Here is a 21,038-nt window from a genome sequence, read left to right as displayed (position 1 = left end):
ATGTATAAATTAGCATAATTGGGAGACACACACAGAGCATGATTCTTTCTTTGGGGCTTATTCTTCATGCAGATGTGCTCCATGGTGCCTGATCAGCTGTCAGAGTCATTGTTTTCAACCTGAGACCTCACAAATGAACCAATTTTAGAGACAATTGTCGCAGTTGGACAGGTTCTTGGTGCTAAAAAGAGCTTCTGTGTGAGCTATGTTAGACAATTGTGTTTCCGTTGCCCTATGGACAGTTAAATCAATCATTCTGGGTATTTTCATGTCCAAAGTGAAATTGTAAGACGATATCTAATAATTTCATTGAGCTCTTCTCTGAACATTTAGGCTGGATATTTTTTTTTAAATTATTTATCAAATGGATGGTGTTTCATTAGCTACATAATTCCCGTCTTTCCTCACATTCTACCTTACTAAGAGACTTGGTGTTCCTGAGTATCATTAGACAAGCAAATAACAGCCCAATCTCATTGTTCTTGGGATTAGAAAATATGTGGCTGCAGCAGTGACAATTACAGCTCTTCACATCGTCGCCTGGCAGCTCCCTGCAGATGGCCAGGAGGCCGAGGAGGCCCCTGAGTCAGGCAGCATCGTTGACGCAGATGTCTTGTCGAATGTAAAATTACACAAGGCCGTGTTTTAAGATGTCACATCACCTCACGCTGGACAGCAACTACAAGTTGAAGTGCTGGCTGTGTAAGTCATGCCTGTGTGTGTGTGTGTGTGTGTGTGTGTGTGTGTGTGTGTGTGTGTGTGTGTGTGTGTGTGTGTAGAGTGTGTGTGTGTGTGTGTGAGTGTGTGGTGAGTGTGTTTTACACTGCTGAAAACACAGAAATAAGGAGGAATTGGAGAAAAGAGAGTCATCACCCTCGCTTTCTTCTGAAGACAGCACAGGTATTCTGTTTTGCCTCCAAGCCTCCTTATTCCAGGCCCAGTCATCGCAGTGCATTAGCATTGTACTTCTAAGACGCAGTACAGCACAGTAAGACAATAACACCATACAGTATGGAGCTCTCAGGATTACATAACATTACCCTTTAGTGAAATGGGTGAACTTTTGTAACTCAGTGCACCACTCAAACAACTATCGTACAGACAGGGTCCTGAAAAGGCAAATAAAATGCTCTATTTTGGGGGGCAACACAGCAATCCATATTAAGTTCAATTAAATATGTTCATAATGCTCGGAGTTGGAGTCATTTATTTCCCCCCAAGGACCAAGAGGCGATGAACATGGAAATTGCTTCTTATAACCCATTTCCCTGGTTACCATCTGCTCATTTTAAAGTTACCCCGCATGGTTCATCTTTCCTATCAAAATCTATAAGAAAAAAAATTAAATCATATTTGTCTGTTAAAAGGTTACAGAACAGAAAGTCTGAAAACAGGTTAGGCCTTTGGGGTATTGTAAATGTAAGAACCAGCAGGTGAATTAGGAGTTCTTTTTTTAACCATGCAAACCAGCTACATCTGTGTCAAAAAAAGGAACTGGATCCTCAATGCGGCAAACATGACAATGAAAGCCAGAGTGGATGTGGGTGGAGTGTGTGTGTGTGTGTGTGAGAGACAGTAGTAGTCTTTAACCATCTTACTGCAGCAATCTGTCAGGTAGGTGAGTAGGATACAGGGACAGTGACTTTCAGAAATGTTCCGTGTCTCCTGTCTGCTGTTTCACCTGTCCTTTCCTGGGATCGTCCATCGCTAGTGTCAATAGAGATTTCACGGCACAGTGCCGGTGAGTCAGCCAGCCTCAAATCCCCCCCCACCTGTGATTTACATCAGAGCAGAGGCTCATGGGGGATTTTCCATGCCAGTGAGGCCCTGAAACCCATGGCTCCACAGTAACAACGCTCAACGTGGCTCTGCAGCACACACTACTGACTCTGGTACATTGGTGACTACAGCATGACTGCATTTAGCTGCTCCCTCTGAAATGGCAACAAATGAACATACTACTAAATACTAAGTCATATGCTACTGATAAAAGAGGAAGAGATTCAGGCCCTGTTTTATCATGCTAATATTTGACAAAAAAATGCAGGAATGATAGATGGCCCAGATGTGCTATGGGAAGAGTGGTGGTGTGTATTTAAACAACAAGAGTTTTGCAATCGTGGTGCGGCCACTTTCCCAGCCAGGTGCAAGGCAAACAAATGTGGAATTCAGACAAGCCATTTGTCTTTCATAATCAGACAAAAAAAAAAAGACAAGCACAGGTTGCCATCCAAGCAAGTATTGGCAGTGTGCATCTAGCCATGTGTGTGTGTGCATACATGTGTTTGTGTGTGTGTGTGTGTGTGTGTGTGTGTGCTTTTGTGTGAGTGCTGGAGGATGAGTGCTGGAGGAAAGGATGGAGGGTGAGGGGGTAGGGGGGTATTGGGCGTGTATGGGTGCCCCCTCCCTATTACCCCTGACTAGGAGATGGATGCTGGCTGTCACACCTGCCTGACTTTGTTCCCACCAGATGTGGAGGGGTCACAGGGAAAGCACCCAAACACTCATCAATCTCCACCACTGTCCAACATTGCTTGGGCCCCAACAACAGCCTCCAATATCCATTTAGTCACTCCAGATGCTTCGAAAAGTGCTTACATACACAGAAGCAGGGTGGCACAATCTAATGACCTGGAATACCGACATGGATGGATACATTCTTCACTAGGCGTTGGGAGGTGATGATTTTGCAGTTTATCTAAGAAAATATTTTGCATTTAAAAGCATGTCAATTATGTCGTGTAGATGGACATAACCCCCCCGAAAACGTGTCAGAGAATATGAATAAATTTCTGAATGCAAGCCAGAGTTCTGGTCCAAGATCCTCTTTGTTTGAGGTGTCCTGTAATCATATAACAGGAAGATGTTTGTTGAGGAGGTGCTTCACTTGCCCGACGCTGTAAATGCTGGCGCTAAAAAGACTCCCCAACAATAATTGTGTGAAAATACATCTCCTTTTTCGCTCCACCCTTCAGCTCCCACTCGTCCTTTTTAATTCTCTCCTCTTCCCGGGCCCTCCTGGGGCCTGGGAAGAATGTACACAAACTCAACAGACGCATCTAGAAGGGGTTATGTTGTTTGCATCTTGCCAAAGAAATCATCACAGCATGTGTTTCTTCCCTCCACACACACTTAATTGCAGGGAATCTGAAAGTTGGAGAGTTCCCTCCCGTATACTACATCTGCTTTGATGCTGTCACTCACACCCTGGGCCCTTTTGATTAGCGCTTGTTTAACACCGCCTGTTCATGACCAGGGTAACTAGACACCATTACGAGTGCAGTTCCTGTCCACCCAACTGGGTCACCGTGCACTAGACTTCCAGTAAGAGTCGAGTTGTACTGTTGGGAACCAGCGAGCTCTAATGTTGCTTTAAAGACACTGTGGGGAGGAAGAATGATGTTAGCAAGTGAGGGGGTGAGTGACTGAGTGAGGGAGTGTGCAGGTGAGTAAGTGAAAAAAAGAAAGAAAGAAAGAAAGAAAGAACAGACAGACAGAGGGTAAGGAGGCTGGATACAGGGAGACAACCAGGCAGACCTGGAGAAAGAAACGATGGCAGAAGAAAGGGCATGACACCGCCGCAACTAACACCATCTCACTCCAGCTCTGAGAGAAAGCTGCTGCCGGAGGACATTTTCGACAGTGTCAATGTCAAACAGACAGATGACTAGTTCTACAGTGGCTTCCTGCGCCTCTCTGAGACAGTTCAGTCATATTGTCTGGCAGGAAAGGAAAGGAACACAGAAAGGAGAAGAAAAGAAATGAAAAGGGGTGTGGAGGAGAGGACAGGGGTGGGGAAGAGAGGAACACAACGGCGGAGAGGAGAAAAGTAAAAGAGACAAAAGGGAGGAGCAAGTTGAAGAGAAAAGACAATAGTAGAAACGCAGAGAGAGTTTCCGAGATTAAAGGAGGAGATACTCCCTCAGTTAGTAATAAATTGTTTTGTTTTTCCCCAACACAAAACACTAATGCTTATTAATGCATATGCAGTGCAGTCACTTATGTTAGGTTAGGCTCAGGCTTTGCAGTTGCGTGGTCAGGGTCAGTGTTTCTTTCTCCAAAAAGCCAAGAGCACAACAAAAGTGTTGCACTTTGTTGAACATTAACTTTGAATTACACTTTAATGCCTCCTTCCCTTTGTGTGTGTGTGTGTTTGTGTATATTTTGTGCATTGGCCATAAGAACTGAAGTATAAAGGAAAACAAAATCAGACTTTAAACAAATGCCAGCCCCAAGACAGTACACGCAACAAACAGAATATTCAGGGGGAGGGAAAGAGAACCAAAAAATGGATGGAGATAAAAATATCTTGCCTGCGAGAATTCTCCATTTGCCAATATACAACACCCGCTCACACAAATCAAAGTTTGCCACCAATTTGCTCTTGTTGAGATATCTGGAGGGAGAATGTTGTTTGTCTCCCTGCAAGCGTGGCGGTTAACCACTCTGAAATTAAGCCTGTGACAAAACGCATAGAGTTATTGTATTGGAGAGGAGGCATGCCTGCTCCGAAGAGCTCTATTTATACTTATCAATACTCATACATTAGGTTTCATTTACAAACCGCATTAACGCCTCTAGCTAAATCCCCCCCCTTAACTGTCATCCCAACCCTCATAAATCTAGAGAGTATCCCCCTGTTCTCATCCCTGCAGTGTATAACAGGCCCACTGTTTTCAATTTCTGTGGCGAGAAAAAGACAGGGGGTAAAAGGCTCTTCGACTATTACATCTATTCTACTTTATTACCAGTCTTTTGGGACAGTAGTGGGCAGCTTTGTTGCCTGGCTATCTGTTTACATTTTCTCTACAAGACTATATTGGAATCATAATTGTGTTCTGCGGTGCCTTCTTTAGGTGTCTAGTTCTGTTCATAGGTCCTATGGTCCCACAGAGATGAAGAAAAATGGAACCTTGTTTGAGCTATTCGATTACTGGGGAAGAAAATGCAGCTTCATGCGGTTTCTCCTCTACTGCTCCTCCTCCTCCTCTAGGTGCCACACTCATGGGATAGGTGATATTAAAGGAGGGCAGGATGGAAGCTGACGCAAACATAAAGAAAATATGTTTTGGCAATTAGGTGCTGTTGCAGACATAGGGAATAGTTCTCCGGTGGATAATTATGAATAAGATAGACCTAATTATGGAATGACCCTGGCGTGTCCCATTCATACAGCATAGGGACGGGGTTAAGGGGTATTAATTGCTTATTGACTTTTGTGACTCTCAAGGTTAAAGGGGTTGCAGTGCTGTTGGGATGGATGGTTTGAGTTTCCTTGGATGAGAGCCATCATTGCACACTATGTAGGCTCCAAAATGAAATAGCCTTTAGCACGATGGACAAAACCCTACCCATTCCCAAAGGCATTGCAAACAGGTGTAAATCCGTTGCAATTACAACTATTCCGCCGACATGCTACCCAGTAGGTTGCTACACAGAATTTGGTTGGGACAAACATCCCACTGGGAATTCCAGTGACATAAAAAGAAAAAAAAAGAAAAAATTGGTTGGGTGTGCTGTATATCATTAGGCTCTGCAATTTAAATATACTTGAAAATCAAATGCATTTAAAGGGAGTCAAATCATATTCACCGCACGGTTTGTGAGTCATTAAAATGCACTCTCGCTAACCCACACAGCAACTAAACAGGGAGGTGGAGGGAGCGCTAACTGGCGTGATCACCAGGAGTGTGTGAACTTCCATGAAATAACACAGAGCTGAATGACAGAGTTCTCTTTACATTCACCATTACCATGCCATGACAGGGGAAATTTTTTTTTAGACACTGTTGGTTTCCAGCTCATAATATTCAAATTTCCCTCAATAATATCCCTCTGTCAATAAGTAATTACTTGCTTGGCAAATTGCTGTGCAAAATGTTTATTGGAGAGAGAGAGAAGGGGAGAGATCCATATCGGTTTGTTCATCTACATATGCAAATGATTTCAGAGAGAATGGAAACCAACATTGGTGCCATCAGCATTTCAGATGCAGAAAACAGTAACACAAAAGTCCAGACTGTGAATTTGAAGGAAAGTCTTAAGCATTTATAATTTTTTTTAATTAATATTTTTTGGGTGGGGTGTAATTTCAGAAGCAAAAGTGAAGGGAATTTAAGTTGTAAGCCTTTCCATATGTGCAGGAGGATGGAGGTGGGGGGGAGGAAGGGGGGGTGGGAGCATTATGGCTGAAATGGACTCTAAGCTAGCTGCATCATTAGCCCTTCCCCTGGTATTCCAACACGTTTTAGACCCCCGTTTACTTAACATGCAGGATCTGGCCCCTCGATTTGCCTCTAATCAGCTGATAAGACGAAAGGCCTTTTCTGTAGCCCCCCGAGGGTGAAAACCAAACTCCTAATGGTCATTAGTAGCAATTATGTTAAGTAACTGGCACACCCAGGCCCTGGGCTCTCTGTGTTGGCCGTGTGGGCGCTCGCTCGTCTCTCTGACCAGAGGGACCCTGAGAGCTGCTCTTCCAGTGCACTCCAGGATACGCTATTGTTATCAGCTGGGGCTGGGCACGGCGTTCAGACGATAAGGGAGAAAGAACTTAGTTTCCTGTGTGATGAGCCGTTCAGATTCGGACGCACTCTGATGGGCCGGTGTTATTTGAGCCACATTACGGTTATCGGCCGAGGATCTGTAGCGTTCCCATCCTGTTGCTTGGGTTTTTGTGTGTGTGTGGGTGTGTGTGTGTGTGTGTGTGTGTGTGTGTGGGGGGGTGGGTGTGTGTGTTTGTGTGTGGGGGGGGGGGGAGTACACGCTTGTGAGTGTGCTTGTGTGGTTTTCATCATTTTGGATCCATACAGCTGTTGTCACTATCCTACATTGTGATAGTGAACAACAATTCCTGCCCCCTAAGGACACATTGTACCTCCAGTGACTCCTGCAGAGGCATGTGACGCTACCTCCAAGCAGCTGACACAGCCCTTCTCAATTGGATTCTGTGGGGTTGAGATTTTTATGCAAAACCCAGTTTCCCCTCTCTCCGTTTCTCAGATCAAACGCCTCTGCCCTAATCCCAGTAGGCCAACCTGCAGAGCGTGATCCTTATCGACAAGTGCAAAGCTAGTGCATAGAAAGTGGGATCCTATTACATATGCACCAAAAAAAACCTTTGGCATGCAACACTCTCACAGCCAGTGATGCAACAAAGGATGGAATCCCTTCTCCCCTGCATTGTAAATGTTAGCAAGTAGTGTAGGATAATCCAACTATGGAGATCTACCCCCATTCTTTCCTGATCCATAGTGACATACACTAAGTCCCCCCACCCCCTTCCCACCTAAGAAATATTATCATTGAGTTGTTGGGTTGAACATAATCCATTTAGAAGTACCTTGAGGTGATTTGTACATGCATCCTCAAGCATTTCTCTGAGAATGGTATTTTCGGTAAGAAGTGTCAGATTAGATTGGATAAACATTATTACCAAGAGGAAGTCAAAGGAAAAGCAGCCGCGATGAATAATTCAGTAGAAATTGTAGGTAGTCATAACCTCTGTTAATTGCCTTTGCTTCTATCCTATCCACTGTACAATCAGATGTTGTCAGCCAGTCTTATTATCCAGTACAAGGTAGGATGCATGTACCTACAAAGCCTCGGCTGATTCCTAACCTGATAAAGTTGCACATGGAGCTCAACAAGCTGGGAGTGGGACTCAGCAGACACTGAGGCGTTTGTGATGATACTTGCTTTGAATGGGAAGAATATTGTCTGAAGTCTTTATCAAACACTGGGAGAAGTGTGGAGGAGCAGAAGATATTGTGACAGGTATCAGAGCAAATCAAACACAGACACTACTGGAGTTAGCCGCTCCCCCCCCCCCCAGCCCTACCATCTCCAGGTGGGTAGGAGGCTTGACCATTGTCTGAAAACGAAGGAAAAGGCTGTGTGTTGCTGTAGCAGCATAATTACACATCCTAGGATATCAGTAGGGTATTTATGAAAACGGCGCACATCAACAAAAGGAAAAGGTCATTGGAACAGATACAAGCTCTGACATTAAAATTTTCCCTGAGCACACTGTCAGTCTCCATGAATACAGTGATAAGACAACATGAGATGATCTAATTTTTGTGTGTATGCGTGTGCACACACGTGTATTAAGGAAATGTAGTATAAACATAGCCTTTCTTAGCATTGGTGATATAGCATAAAGAGGGACCATGAGAAGATTCTCAAAAACAAAAAAATAGACAATGACAGATAGCGAGTGAGAGAGAGAGAGAGAGAGAGAGAGAGAGAGAGAGAGAGAGAGAGAGAGAGAGAGAGAGAGAGAGAGAGAGAGAGAGAGAGAGAGAGAGAGAGAGAGAGAGAGAGAGAGAGAGAGAGAGAGAGAGAGAGAGAGAGAGAGAGAGAGAGAATAAGAGGCACAAGCGCAAGACAGAACTGAAGAGAGAGGCCCACGTCACTCCATCGATCCGGCTGTAGTTTACAGTCAGTTTGTGGTTTGTCTTGCTGTGATCTTTATAAAGATACTGAGTCATGCAGTACCAATCCCACCACAACTGAAAGGTACATGTTTCCTGAGGTACCTGTGACATGCAGTTTAGCTACACATCTACAGTTCATCTTACCATGGTACAATGAGACTATTCAAGGGGTATATTCTCGGAAAAAGTTGCAAGGAAGTGGTCCGTAAATATAGCCAAGGTTGTCTTGCTTGAAAATATGGTTGAATTTAAGTGCTAGAAACCAAGGTTCAATACTTTGCCATCTGCTCCCTCTTCGACTCAATTTCATGTTAGCTAAAAGACAGTAAGTCGACTCAGGTGTACAGGGTTTCAGACTACTTCAGGATACTGTAGTGTAGTATGATGTTACAAAATCCTAAATCAGACCGTTAACCTTAGTAACTTTGGAAAATGTTTAGCTTTTTAGACTATTATTTACAATTTTAAACAACCGAAATATCTATTTCACTAAAACATGGAGGGGCAGGATTATTTATAATTGTATTAGATATTTCTGCATTTCCACATCTGTCAATGAAAAGAATAACATATAAATCACACTGTTAGAACTTGGATAACATTGTATTTCCTTCACAAAGCATTTTGATTGTTTTTTGCTCATTGGCGTTCCTGTAATCCATCTCATTTTGGTTTCATGTGTCTTAAAACAGAGATGCTGACTTTACGCATACAACTGATAGATTACAAAGATAATATTGTTCTTGGATAGCAATTTCAACCTACTTGCTCAGTCCAGATTTCATTTAAGCATTCATGATTCATCAGGATTTTATATTACAACTTCTGAATTTTTCATGGACACCCCTCAAGCCCGCACACCGATCCATTGGAAGAAAAGAATAGATTAAATATCTGAACAAATCTAGCAATCGGTTTCACACATATCAGCTGTGTTACTGTTTGTGGCCGCCAGGATGTAGATTCATTCCATTTGTTTACAGTTAATCTTCATTTTAGGAGATTTCGTGTTGGAATCCTGTGTGTGCCGTGGTGATGCAAATATGTTTTGGATCTGTTATTGAATATGTTGTCCTCAGATAGGAGTTTGTGCAAGAAAAGGGCTAATGACTAAAGCCTGCGTAGAGTTTAGTGTCGGGTGCTGATGCCCTTTGAGGTTAGCCGTGCTCAGCCAATATTTTGCTGAGATTTCTTTTTATACTTTTTGCACACAAAAAAAGAAAAAGGATTATTGAACAGAAATAATTAATTAGCGATAAAGTTCAGAGCCCCAGCCTGTTGGAAGCTGAGTGCTTTCTGGGATGGTGGCATGAGACAACACGGCCCATTGATTGTTTATGGACTCTTTCTCCCTCCCTTTTTCCTACTTTAATAGCCCACCATGGCAGCATAACATAGATTAAGGTTAGCACACTCCCCTCTTTCCATCCACCACGATTACTATCATCTCCAATACTAGAGACTGGTGTAGACAAGGCTCTTCAAGCAAATGTCACCTCACGGTTTATGTCTCCTACTTTGTTGTTATTTTGGTGCGAAAGGTTGAGCGTGGGGGGGGGGGGGGGGGTGTTGAAGAAGGGGGAGAGAAGAAGGGCTGAGGACTGTCATCTTTTAAGTCCCAGAAATAGGTTTTCCTGTCCTCCCACCCCCTGCCTCTATTGTCTTCTGTCCCCAGCCCACGTGTGCTCCTTGCTAACCGTGAAGCCAAATGCACATCAAGTCACACAATAACAACATCCATTCTTAACAAGATTACTCTGCAGTCCCGGTTTGGCTTCTGGGAGAAGTATGGGAAGAGAGGCGTGGGGATAAGCCTCCTGCTGGAGCCTGGAGCTCTACACAGTTTCCACACAGACACAGGCTGCTAGGCCATCCGTAGGAGAGGAAGAGGGGAGAGGAGAGCCAAACATCTACTGTAGCTACCCTACCAAATACTGGCTCTGTTAGGAGGGGCCTGTCGTGATGAACTGTGACAGAGACATAGGCCAATTAGTAGGTTTTAGCTCATTATAATCTCAGATTTGAATAATCAGATTTGAATAATTGTAACCTCATTGAGGGATAAGTGGTGGTGTGTGCCCAGTGTTGTTGTACATGGCCTCTGTATTCATGCACATTAATCCATAGAGGTCTGAAACCACGATCACGTCGCTATTTATATGCCACAAAGAGACATTGAAGAACAAATGTGGATGTTTAGAGCATTGAAAATTTAAAGGACTCTAGATCCAAGAAAATATTGGGAAACAAATCAGAAACGATTGAAACGTCAATGAAAAGAGTGTGAGATTACAGAGCAGCAAGCCCATTCAAATTCAGTAAGCGGTTGGCTATGTTGCTTGTATGTAGAGCAAACCAACCTTAAAAAAGGACAAAATTACCCAAAGCAATTCTCAAGCCAAGCATTAGAGGTGAACTGCTTAATTCCAATGATTAGTTGGAGCGTTAGTTCGGGGCAGCAAGCCAGGCAGCCCCGCTTGGCGGTTAAACCCTCCACCTCCGCAGAGTAGCCAGGCCAGGCAGGAAGTTCCAGCTCAGTCACTAAAGAACAGGTTTACCATGGCTACCAGCTCACAGACACTGATGAGGGAAAGCTAATCACAACCATATATATAGAAACACAGAGACTGACATAGTGAGACGCACACATTTACACACAAACACGGGCGCACTCACGAGAAGAGTTTGTAATAGAACAAATGTAGACTGGGGTGCCAGAGGGTGTAACATAAAGTGGCTTGTCATCCATGGATCCCAAGTTTTGCTTGCAGCCAAGAGCAACCTTTAAACGTTTTTTTAAAGCTTAAATTATCTATTTGCAAAAGAGTAAACACTGGCGTATGAATCATGCAGTCCTAACGCAAAGGAACTCCATCAAGTTCATGTAATGGTTCTACTGCTAAAACAAAAAAAAATCTAATTGATATATGGTGCATGCAGAGTGATTATTTGCTTCATTGCCCTGCTGTAATTCTCAGAGCCTCCTGCATTTTGAAGACTTCCTCCTGTTTCTAGTAGTCTGTCTGGTGGGTACACACGCTGTGGCCATTGTGCAAGGGTAACAATGAAAGGATAGATTGTCGATTCCATGGCCAAGCCTTGTGTGTGAATGGGTGTGGGTGTATCTGTGTGCACTTGTAAATGCAAGTGTGTGTGTGTGTGTGTGTGTGTCATTTCCCAAGAGTGCCCATAAAGGTAACACCTCAGGGTCATTGTTGTACAGCAAAGGTGCGCTGGCTCTTAGTCTTGTCTGCGAGCATGCTGTTTTAGTGTGTGTGTGTGTGTGTGTGTAAGAAAGAGGAGCAGAGAGAGACAGAGAAGGGGAGAGACTGAGACACTGAGAAACAGAGAGAGAGAGGTGCGGAGAGAGAGAGAAATCCTGCATTCGTTCAATGTGATCCTGCCTTATATACATTTTTTATGACACAACAGGACGTGGTAAACAGCAAGACTGAGTGTCTGTGTCTTCACTGCTTACCTAAGTCTACAGTGTAACACTGAAAGCCTAGCGTACACAGCAGAGTTAGTGCTATTTAGGTTACGTGTATGCAAGAATGCAAGAAGATGCAAGAATCTCCTGGAGGAAATCTCCAACCATCAGTTCCCTTCAAGAGCTGGTTAGGGTTAATCGTCTAAGTCTTGGACGATCCATACTGCATTTTTGTTATGTCAAATTGCTGTCATTGATTGTGGGCTATGTCGGGTGCATGCAGCATACACTTTCCACATACGCAATCCATGAATGGAGTGCAGAGCCTGGAAAACTCCAAACACAACTTGTGTACCTAAACTCATATCATTACCCTGGTGCTGTTCTAAGATCTGCTTCAAGATCATTTTAGTCTATGTTCCTCCAAGTCCACCAAACACACACACACACACACACATACACACGTACACACAAACCTTGTTAATGGGAAGCAAGACAACAACATAGGGCCATAGACAACCTGTCAAGGTCTTCCAAGGAAGCACTAATGTGATCCCACAGCTCAATCAGGGCTCCCTGCTCTGGCCCAGTGTTTTATTACAGCCACTGCAGCTACCAAGAGAGAGAGAGAGAGGGACAGCGGCCATGGTCCAGTGATATAAAGACCTTGTGATATATACTACTAGCAGAAGGTAGACGGAATGTTTCACAAAGTAAAGAGAGAGAAAGAGGGATAAATAGAGAGAGAGAGACTTTCCGGGGCAGTAGGCACCATTCTGTTGTCGTAATCAGGGTACGTTTGCGTCATTTTAGGACTTTCCGCTCCGCCTCTGTGTAAAATGTCCATCTCATTGCTGCTATCAATCCTTAGTGAGAAGTCAACTAATACTCTGGTTTACGCTCCTTCCCCATCCATCAATCAACACTCGATATCCACTCCAGCCTGCCCCTGCCCCGTCCTCCTAACCTAAGAAAATGCAGATTAACGCGTGCGATCGTCTCAGATCAGAGCCTTCATTGACAAGGCTAAATCGTGGGGGGATCGGGAGAGACATCTTTGATCTGTTAAACCCCCCTGTCGTCAGGAAGCTCCTGCCTGGATGAAGCTGTCGGCCTCGGCACCGAGCTCCCAGAGCAGGCCAGTCTCGCCGCCACGCATTGCTGAAGTCAAACGCACCGCGGAACTTTAACACCGCCAACCCCCACTCTATTGTCCCTGAGGGCAGGATTTCCAAGGCTCAAGAGTCCCACTCACTTTAATCACCCCATCACACACTGAAAGGAAGCCAATCCACCACGACTGACAAGTACACAGTACCTTATGGCACTGGTATTGAGGCTAATATCTCTACACTGTACTGATGTATACTTTCAGATGAATACCAGAATATCTCAAGCTTCCAAAAGGTTTTCATGGAAGTTTGAGTCCGACATGCTGGTCAAGACAGTTTGGTAGCTATGGCTATGGAGTCTCTATTCTGAAGAATGAAAAACAACTGTGAGAATCAGTAGGAACCAGAGTGTAGGAAATCTAGACCCACACTTTTAATGTGTAACGGAAATCTACTATAGTATTCATACCATATCCAGCAGCTCATTCTCACACTGTCAAAGGGCTGTTTGGAACATTATAACAGTTGTCTTCCTCACACACATGCAAGAGTATATATATTTCTAAAGACATACCCATTTTCCTTTGCTGAATAAATAATCAAAGCTGTCGTCCATCTGAATTACTGTCAGCCTGTACAATTGCGTACTTCAGTGTGAATTGTTGAATATGAATAGAGTATTATCAATTCTCTTTGTCAAAAAACACATACAACAGTATCGATGATAAAAGCCTCGGACAATAAGACGAGGGATCAGTCAGAGACTCATCTCGTTTCTGTGCATCTGCACGACAATGAGAAGAAAGAGCTCTGTCATCACCCATTCTCCCACACGTACACCAAATGATATCCTAGAATCAGGGAAAGACAAGCAACAGCTTCAGAGACATAGGCCTACTGTACATTCTGACATCATCATAAATCGGATTCCCTTTAAAGTAAACACAATCTAATTTCCCTTCACTGGGAAGAGCAGCGATTTGTTCAATTAATGTTCACTCTATAAAGGCTACACATTGTGAAAGTTAATAAGGCAGCTGGGCTTGCAAAAAAAACAACATCCAGATCCTGATTAAATGTAATCCCACCAATGTACATACCAAAACAAAACATTTAGATCATTTTAGTGGCATCCTGTATGAAATATTCTGCCAAACACAATTTGCCAAAAGAAGTGGGGAAAAGACAGGACTAGCAAACACAAGCTGTACACATCCCTGTCTCACTTTACTGCAACATCAGTGTGCAACATGAACAAGATGTTCCGCTATTTTAAATATAACCCCGCACCTGCCTTCACTCATCTGTTAGCCGCGTTCATGATGAGTGATCCTAAAATCCCTCCAACACGGCGCTGGTCTACAGTACATCCCAGCAACAAGCTTTTCACAGCTGTCTCCTCAGCTCCACTTTAACAGGTAGTGCATTCCACTCCAACAGGACTGACAGCCACCGACGCAGATCCGGCTCACTGAATCACTGTGTCAGAATGAGGCGCTATAAAGAACAGCAAAGGAGCGCACTGTCACGCCGGGTGACCATCTTTAACACACACACACATCCGGGTGCACGTGCACGCGGAACAATGCACACACACTGACACACACCAACACACCCTTGCCCCTCCTGAGTTCGCGCCTGGGTGTATGCTAATGTTCTCCTCCCAGTGGCAGCCGGATGTGCAGGGTAACTCCACTGCTGACAAGACAGGAGATAAATTTATAATTAAACATCAGAGTGCCAAGCAATAAAACGTAAAGGATGGAATGAGTGTAATCTTGGCTTGAGGTTTTTCAACCCACAACCACAGGCAACACCGCAGAAAAAAAATGAATGTGAATGACCCATTTGAATCACACCTCCCACTCCCTTTTGATTCATTTTTTAATTAAGCATAAGGGAGGGAGAGAGAGAGAGAGAGAGAGAGAGAGAGAGAGAGAGAGAGAGAGAGAGAGAGAGAGAGAGAGAGAGAGAGAGAGAGAGAGAGAGAGAGAGAGAGAGAGAGAGAGAGAGAGAGAGAGAGAGAGAGACCAACACTGTGCCATCAAGCTGTAACACAAACTTATCTGTGATTTGCCAGGCATGCTTGAGAGTACTTAACCTTGTAGAAAATGCAGTTCATCAACATTGTGTCTCAAATACAAGACATATCCTCCCTCAACCTATAACTCTCCTCCTTGGAACCATTCCCTAACCTTCACAAGCTAATTAATGTTCTTCAATTACACATTTTACTTGTATCAAGTGAAAACGTTTAAAAAAGGCAACAGTCCTTCAATCACAAATTAAAGCTTAAATTAAACTTTCTTTGTGAATACAGCAAGGGCCATTGTAGTCATATCGCCTACTGAAGCTAACTGGAGCACTGTCTCCAACTGTGAATCCAATGGAGCGGGCTATGCACTAGCCAAAAGCTGCATCAATCTCATTTGGAGCTACATGTATACCTAGGAGAAGATCACACCGGTACAATATCTGTTTGTCTCTGCCTCCAGATGAGAAGCCATTGTAGCACCTGACAGAGACTTCTTGATTAAGACTCTTGAAATAATAATGATGCACTTAACATTTCTGTGTTTGTATGGTATTGGGAAAACACAGGTGTAAATACCGCATGAGAATGTATGTTTAATTAATAAGACTCTATGCCATTTTGCACTGAAACAAAGTGATTATGTTTGGGGACATGCTGCCAAACTGAGAGCCATCTGACCCAAATTGCATGTCAACACTATCATTACCAACTCCTAGGATTGCAATATTCAAAAGATGTATCTTCCGTGAAAGCTTCAGTAAACAGTGCATGAAACATTGAACTGATGTGCTTAGGTTAGGTAAAGCTTTGGCATAACACACCTCTGGTTAGGGTAAGGCTTGGGTAATGTTTACCCAGAATATTTATCAAATAGTGGCATTTGGTATCTGATCACACAGTATATATCTGAACTAGAAATTTAAAAAGGTTTTCTTTGTTAAGGCATCACTATTTCGAACAGGCGGGTCCTACTGCATGCATTTTGAAGAGAAAAGGCTGCATGTGTATCAAGGAACCTACGATAAGAAATGGTGTGATACAACAATACAAAAAGACCTGTACATGGCCTCTGTCACATTTTAATGGAGTTGTCAATGTGTATTGGGACAGGGAATAATATATGTACCCAGACCAGTCAAATAAAAATTCTGCCCTATCACACCAACTCCTCTTGAATGAGTAGCAGTAAATACCTATAAACATCAAAATACTCTAGGGAACAATAAATAATGGGAACCATAAATAAAGACATCATAAACCTAGACAGACAACTACAAAGCAATATTTGTGAATCACATTACTGCAGTGTCAAATATTATCTTTGCGGCCTATTCTCTTGCCTATGGTGTTGCCAGAATGGTTGGGTAACGGAAAACGGCTGCCAGGTTTGTGCTCCCCAGGTGCGTCCTTGCAATGAGCTGTGAACAAGCTGCCTTGGCTGAGCTGGCCAGCGAGCCTCCCTGGATTCTGACTCGTCTACGCAGGCCAGGTACCAGGTGGCCTGCAGCCTCCGGATTAGACTGCAAGCCTCTTTCAACTGGACAACAATGGAAAATTATTCCAAAATATCTCTTTAATCTGTGTCTGTTCCCTATGAAAACAATAAGAATGTCCTGACCTCCTCAAATTCACAGTAAATGGTAGATGTCAAATATAAAATGTGTCAGAAATATGTATTCTGTTTCAATTTAAAGCATCACTGGTTAACCATAGTGTGCTGTGTGTATGTTTCAAGGACACAAGGGTTAACAGAATGTCTTACAAGTGTATTTAGTAGCTGTGGACTTATACACCACATGATCCATCTAGTTTATCCCCTCGTTTCCTCCAATATGCCTACTCCCTCCCAAGCCCCCCTCAAAAAAAAAAATGGAAAGAGCATTCAAATAGCTGAATTAATGTTTCCACATGATAAGCAAGCTTAATATACAGCTGACAATTACAGTACTCACCCTGCCAACTAAAATTGGATCTGGTCCAGAGAATTCCTCCAACACAAACATTTGATTCCAAACCCATCCTCTCTTGGCTCGACTCAGTATTCTTTGTCCTTCGACGAGGCCACGCGCTGTTGCCGTGGAACCAGCTATCTGTAAACTTTTAGACTGGCCGATTATGGGTGTCATGGAGGTGTAGGGAACACAAGTAATCCACACAAGCAGCAGAGATGTCCACAGCTCAGCCAGCATCTCCTCTGAACGTTTTGGCATCTTTTTCTTTTCTTTCTTTTTCTTTTACTAGACTTTGTTTCCTCTGCACAATGTCAACAGCACTCTTCCTTAGGTAATGAACAGAGGTTACTTCTTCCTTCTCTGAGCGTTGGGGATCGCATTCATGGTGTGATAGAAAGGTCACTCACGAAGCTTGGCATGTCTCCATAGCCGATGGTAAGGGGTTGAGCTACTCAGTAGACCATCCATTTGGTTTTTAGTCCGTGTGAAAGACCTGGAAAGGGAAAAATCAGAGATTGTCTAGTTTCAATCATGTAAATCAGGAGAAAAATGCATAATTCAAAGAGAGGGGAACATCAGGATTTCCATGTATGAAAATCAATGGTTTGCTACACCGCACATTTGAAAAGAACAAAAATATAAGAAAAACCTCACCGTCTTTTGGGGATTTTGATTTCAGGATTAGCGGATATGTCAGTTACTTGTTACAAGACACACCAGCAAGTGTATTCCATGCTTTGACTATCTGTTTTTATCAGACAATTGCAACTGCAAAGGCAAATGAGTGTGCCTCTGGTCTTGATATGAGCCAGTCTGTAGCATCAGATTGCTTATCTTTAATCTGATGTTCTGGAGATTACCCTAAAAAGCTTTTTTTCCGCAATTACATGTTTTTTCTTACAATTTTTGTGTTCATAGTACATTGGCTAAAATTATGCTTTTCAGCAAATACCCTAGCCATATGACTTCAGTGTTCCACATGTCAGTGTAATTGAAGCTTGATAAGACACTCAAGTCTAGTTGGGCTGTAGTTTGTATCTTTAATTCTCTAAGAGCTGCTCATTGTGATCATGATTGATCATGACATATTTTCAACAATACCTGTGATAACCATACTGAGAAATCTTAAAGTTAACCGAATGGCCAGTTCAAATAAGACTCTCAAGGTTAATGAGCAACATTTCTCCTATACAGATAGGTTGTCTACACTTTTGCCTATTTAGTTTTACGTGGTAGGATATTCTATAACAAAGAAACATCACGTTTTGGTTCCTGACTGAATGAACTATCTTGAGATCTACAGGAAAGGCCATGCAGCATAACCATGTCATCCTGCAGTAATTACGAACTAGCCTACACCTATAACTTGGTATGCTCGGGACAATTTCAAAAGGTTTCTGAATACCACTTGCCATCACAAATCCAGCTTTAAAAACATACTATTCATATGGTAGCCTAAACCACGCAAATGCAAATGTCAAAACGGCTCGGGCACGTAACAAAGTTGATCTTGAGAATGACAAGCAGGGATCGAATAGAAAATCAAATAGACGGGTTCTTATGAAGATTTCAGAAAGTATATCTGACAATAGCTTTTTGGAATAAGTTAAGTAGGTTACACAGATATAGATAATGTGTAGACAAAATGCTGCTTGGTCGACTTTTACGTTAATGTCAGAACGAGAGATTTATAAATCTATAGTCTATCGAAATGCATAACCATTTACTGAATCAATAACGCAAAAAAGAAGTCCATGGTTGACCGCTGTGCCCACAGTAAAAAAAAATCGAAAGTACTCGACATTGCTTTGAACATTGTCCATTTGGTATTACAATTTCGTCTAGGCAGGTATCATGTCATTGGTGTATGTGAGACTGGAATAGCATATTTTATCGAAGAGCTGTGCATTTACTAACGGTCAGTTGAAGCTGAATTTCCTTCGCATTCGCTCGGAGACAGGTGCCTTTAACAACTAAGCCCAACGCGTGACTCACCGACTGGTTTCAGCACCACTCAGAGTGGTCAGATCCCTGCACGAGACGCAGCATCACAGAGCCTGCTCTATACGCGAGATATCGGCTACAGTCAAGCAAGTCAGCTCGAAGAGCGATGCAAAATGACGGATGACAAATGCAAAAGAAAATACTACAAATAATAATCCGAAAGTGATATGAATATGACTTAATATCTGCTGCACAAACCAAAAAATGGACTTAGTCTACAAAGTTTTGATTAAGTAATTTAAGTAGGCTCATCTCACAGAATCCTCATTGTCACCATCGTCATAAAGTTAACCATTTAACTAATTTTAAAAAAACACACGGGAAAAGGCATACAGAGTGCAATTTGAGACAGGGTTCTTATTGTTCATCAGTTTCCTGCTATAGACAGTAGCAGGTAACTTGCTGATATCCCTCTACATTAATTCACAGACAATTGCAGACTATTTCCTCTGGATCCTTTGGATGTATAGTGAAAGGGAAATGTAGCGTAAATAACATGCACATAACTCAGTCCTCTCACATCCATGCACCTGTTAATACATCTCAGAGGTACTTACTACAGTCTCTTGCATCCTTATGCCTGCAGCATTTCACGTTTTCAAAAATGTTGTTGAATGTCTTACAATTGCATTGCCTATTCGAAAATGGAGGCTTATAAATCGGATGCAAAGGAATAAAAGAAATGTTGAGTAGAGGAGTAGAAATCCTTACAGTTTATCAACAGCAGGAGTGGCAGTACTTCTTGAGGCTCCGACAGGCTTGCTTGCCGACTAGAAAAGTGAGGCGGAGACTAAGGAGAAATGTGCGGCGCTAAGAGCCTCCCCTTTGCCGCGCTCATCAAGAGGCAGGTCAATAGCCTCTGAAATTAATGCACGCGCGCCAAGATAGCGCTCAAACAGTCGCGTGTTTCAAACGTGTACTATAGGCTGTTTAGCTGCATACATTCGCAAACAAATGCAAACGTATTTGTTATCAAACCGAATAGCGACATACGTACTTTAATTAGTTTGTTCATACTCTACGTTACTCTGATGGCAAAATAGTCTACAGCACAATTGTCCATGGGTTTCTCCCTCGTCCACTTCATTTGAGTAATGACGCCAACTCCTTCACACCGTAATTTGATATCCTCGTCTTTGAAAAGGCAGAGTTAATGAATGCACCGGGTCTACAATGTTCCTTGTAAATTAAACAAGGGACGATTGCCCCCAAAATACAGTAGCCTACGCACACAAATTGACCATTTGATCAGAGATCGCTAACTGTCTACTACACATGTCTAGGCTACATTATAAGAAATACTCAGAAAATACTCATAATTACTTAAAATAAAAGGAATAGGCTACTGATAAGCCCATCTGAAAAACAAGAACCAATGGAAAATACATTACCTGAACTTAAACCAAAAGGGCTGTTTGGAAACTAAAGAATGAAATGGCTTATCTAGAAGACCATACGGTGTCTTGTGTCACTGACAAGGACACAATGACACAAGGTAAATACAGTATACAAAACGTATTGTATTTATGCTATATCAACTGACTTTCTCATCACCCATTGGATTATCACCAGAATAGGTACTAGTGATGATTACAAAAATAAAATATGTATATAGCAGAGAAAGAGAGAGAGTGGAGTGGAGTGCAGTAGAATAATAGGTCTGTCAATTCCATGCAGTGTGGTGTTTTCCAGAGTGAGACAGACAGAGAGCTAGAGAGAGCAAGACAGAGGGATAGCGTGTGTGTGTGTGTGTGTGTGTGTGTTTGAGAGAGAGAGAGAGAGAGAGAGAGAGAGAGAGAGAGAGAGAGAGAGAGAGAGAGAGAGAGAGAGAGAGAGAGAGAGAGAGAGAGAGAGAGAGAGAGAAAGAGAGATGGGGAGAGCATGACTGCAGTGCAGATAAGGCGAGAGCCCTCTAGTGTTCAACGCCATAGGAGACTCTTGACGAGGACGAGGACGAGCACATTTGCCAGTAATGCCTGGGGGAACAGACTTTATTAGGCAGAGAGGATGGTCAGCTCCAATACATTCTGAGGCACACACATCCCTGTTTTTCAATTGTGAAAGAGA

The 21,038-nt window shown here is 42.9% G+C and overlaps 1 protein-coding gene across 1 annotated transcript in view; it reads right to left on the bottom strand.

Moving 5' to 3' along the window:
• cdh8 (cadherin 8) overlaps positions 1-17,225 on the bottom strand; it is a 56,736-nt gene extending 39,511 nt beyond the window's left edge. The window contains exon 1 of the mRNA XM_067248509.1: positions 16,968-17,225. Coding sequence (XP_067104610.1) covers positions 16,968-17,225 — 258 coding nt within the window. The remainder of the gene's footprint in view (positions 1-16,967) is intronic.
• Between the last annotated feature and the right edge of the window lie 3,813 nt (positions 17,226-21,038).

Source organism: Osmerus mordax, chromosome 13 (genome assembly GCF_038355195.1).
Source record: "Osmerus mordax isolate fOsmMor3 chromosome 13, fOsmMor3.pri, whole genome shotgun sequence".
Classification (NCBI taxonomy): Eukaryota; Metazoa; Chordata; class Actinopteri; order Osmeriformes; family Osmeridae; genus Osmerus; species Osmerus mordax.
Note: the sequence above shows the minus strand (reverse complement) of the source record. Positions and strands in the feature narration are given on the sequence as shown.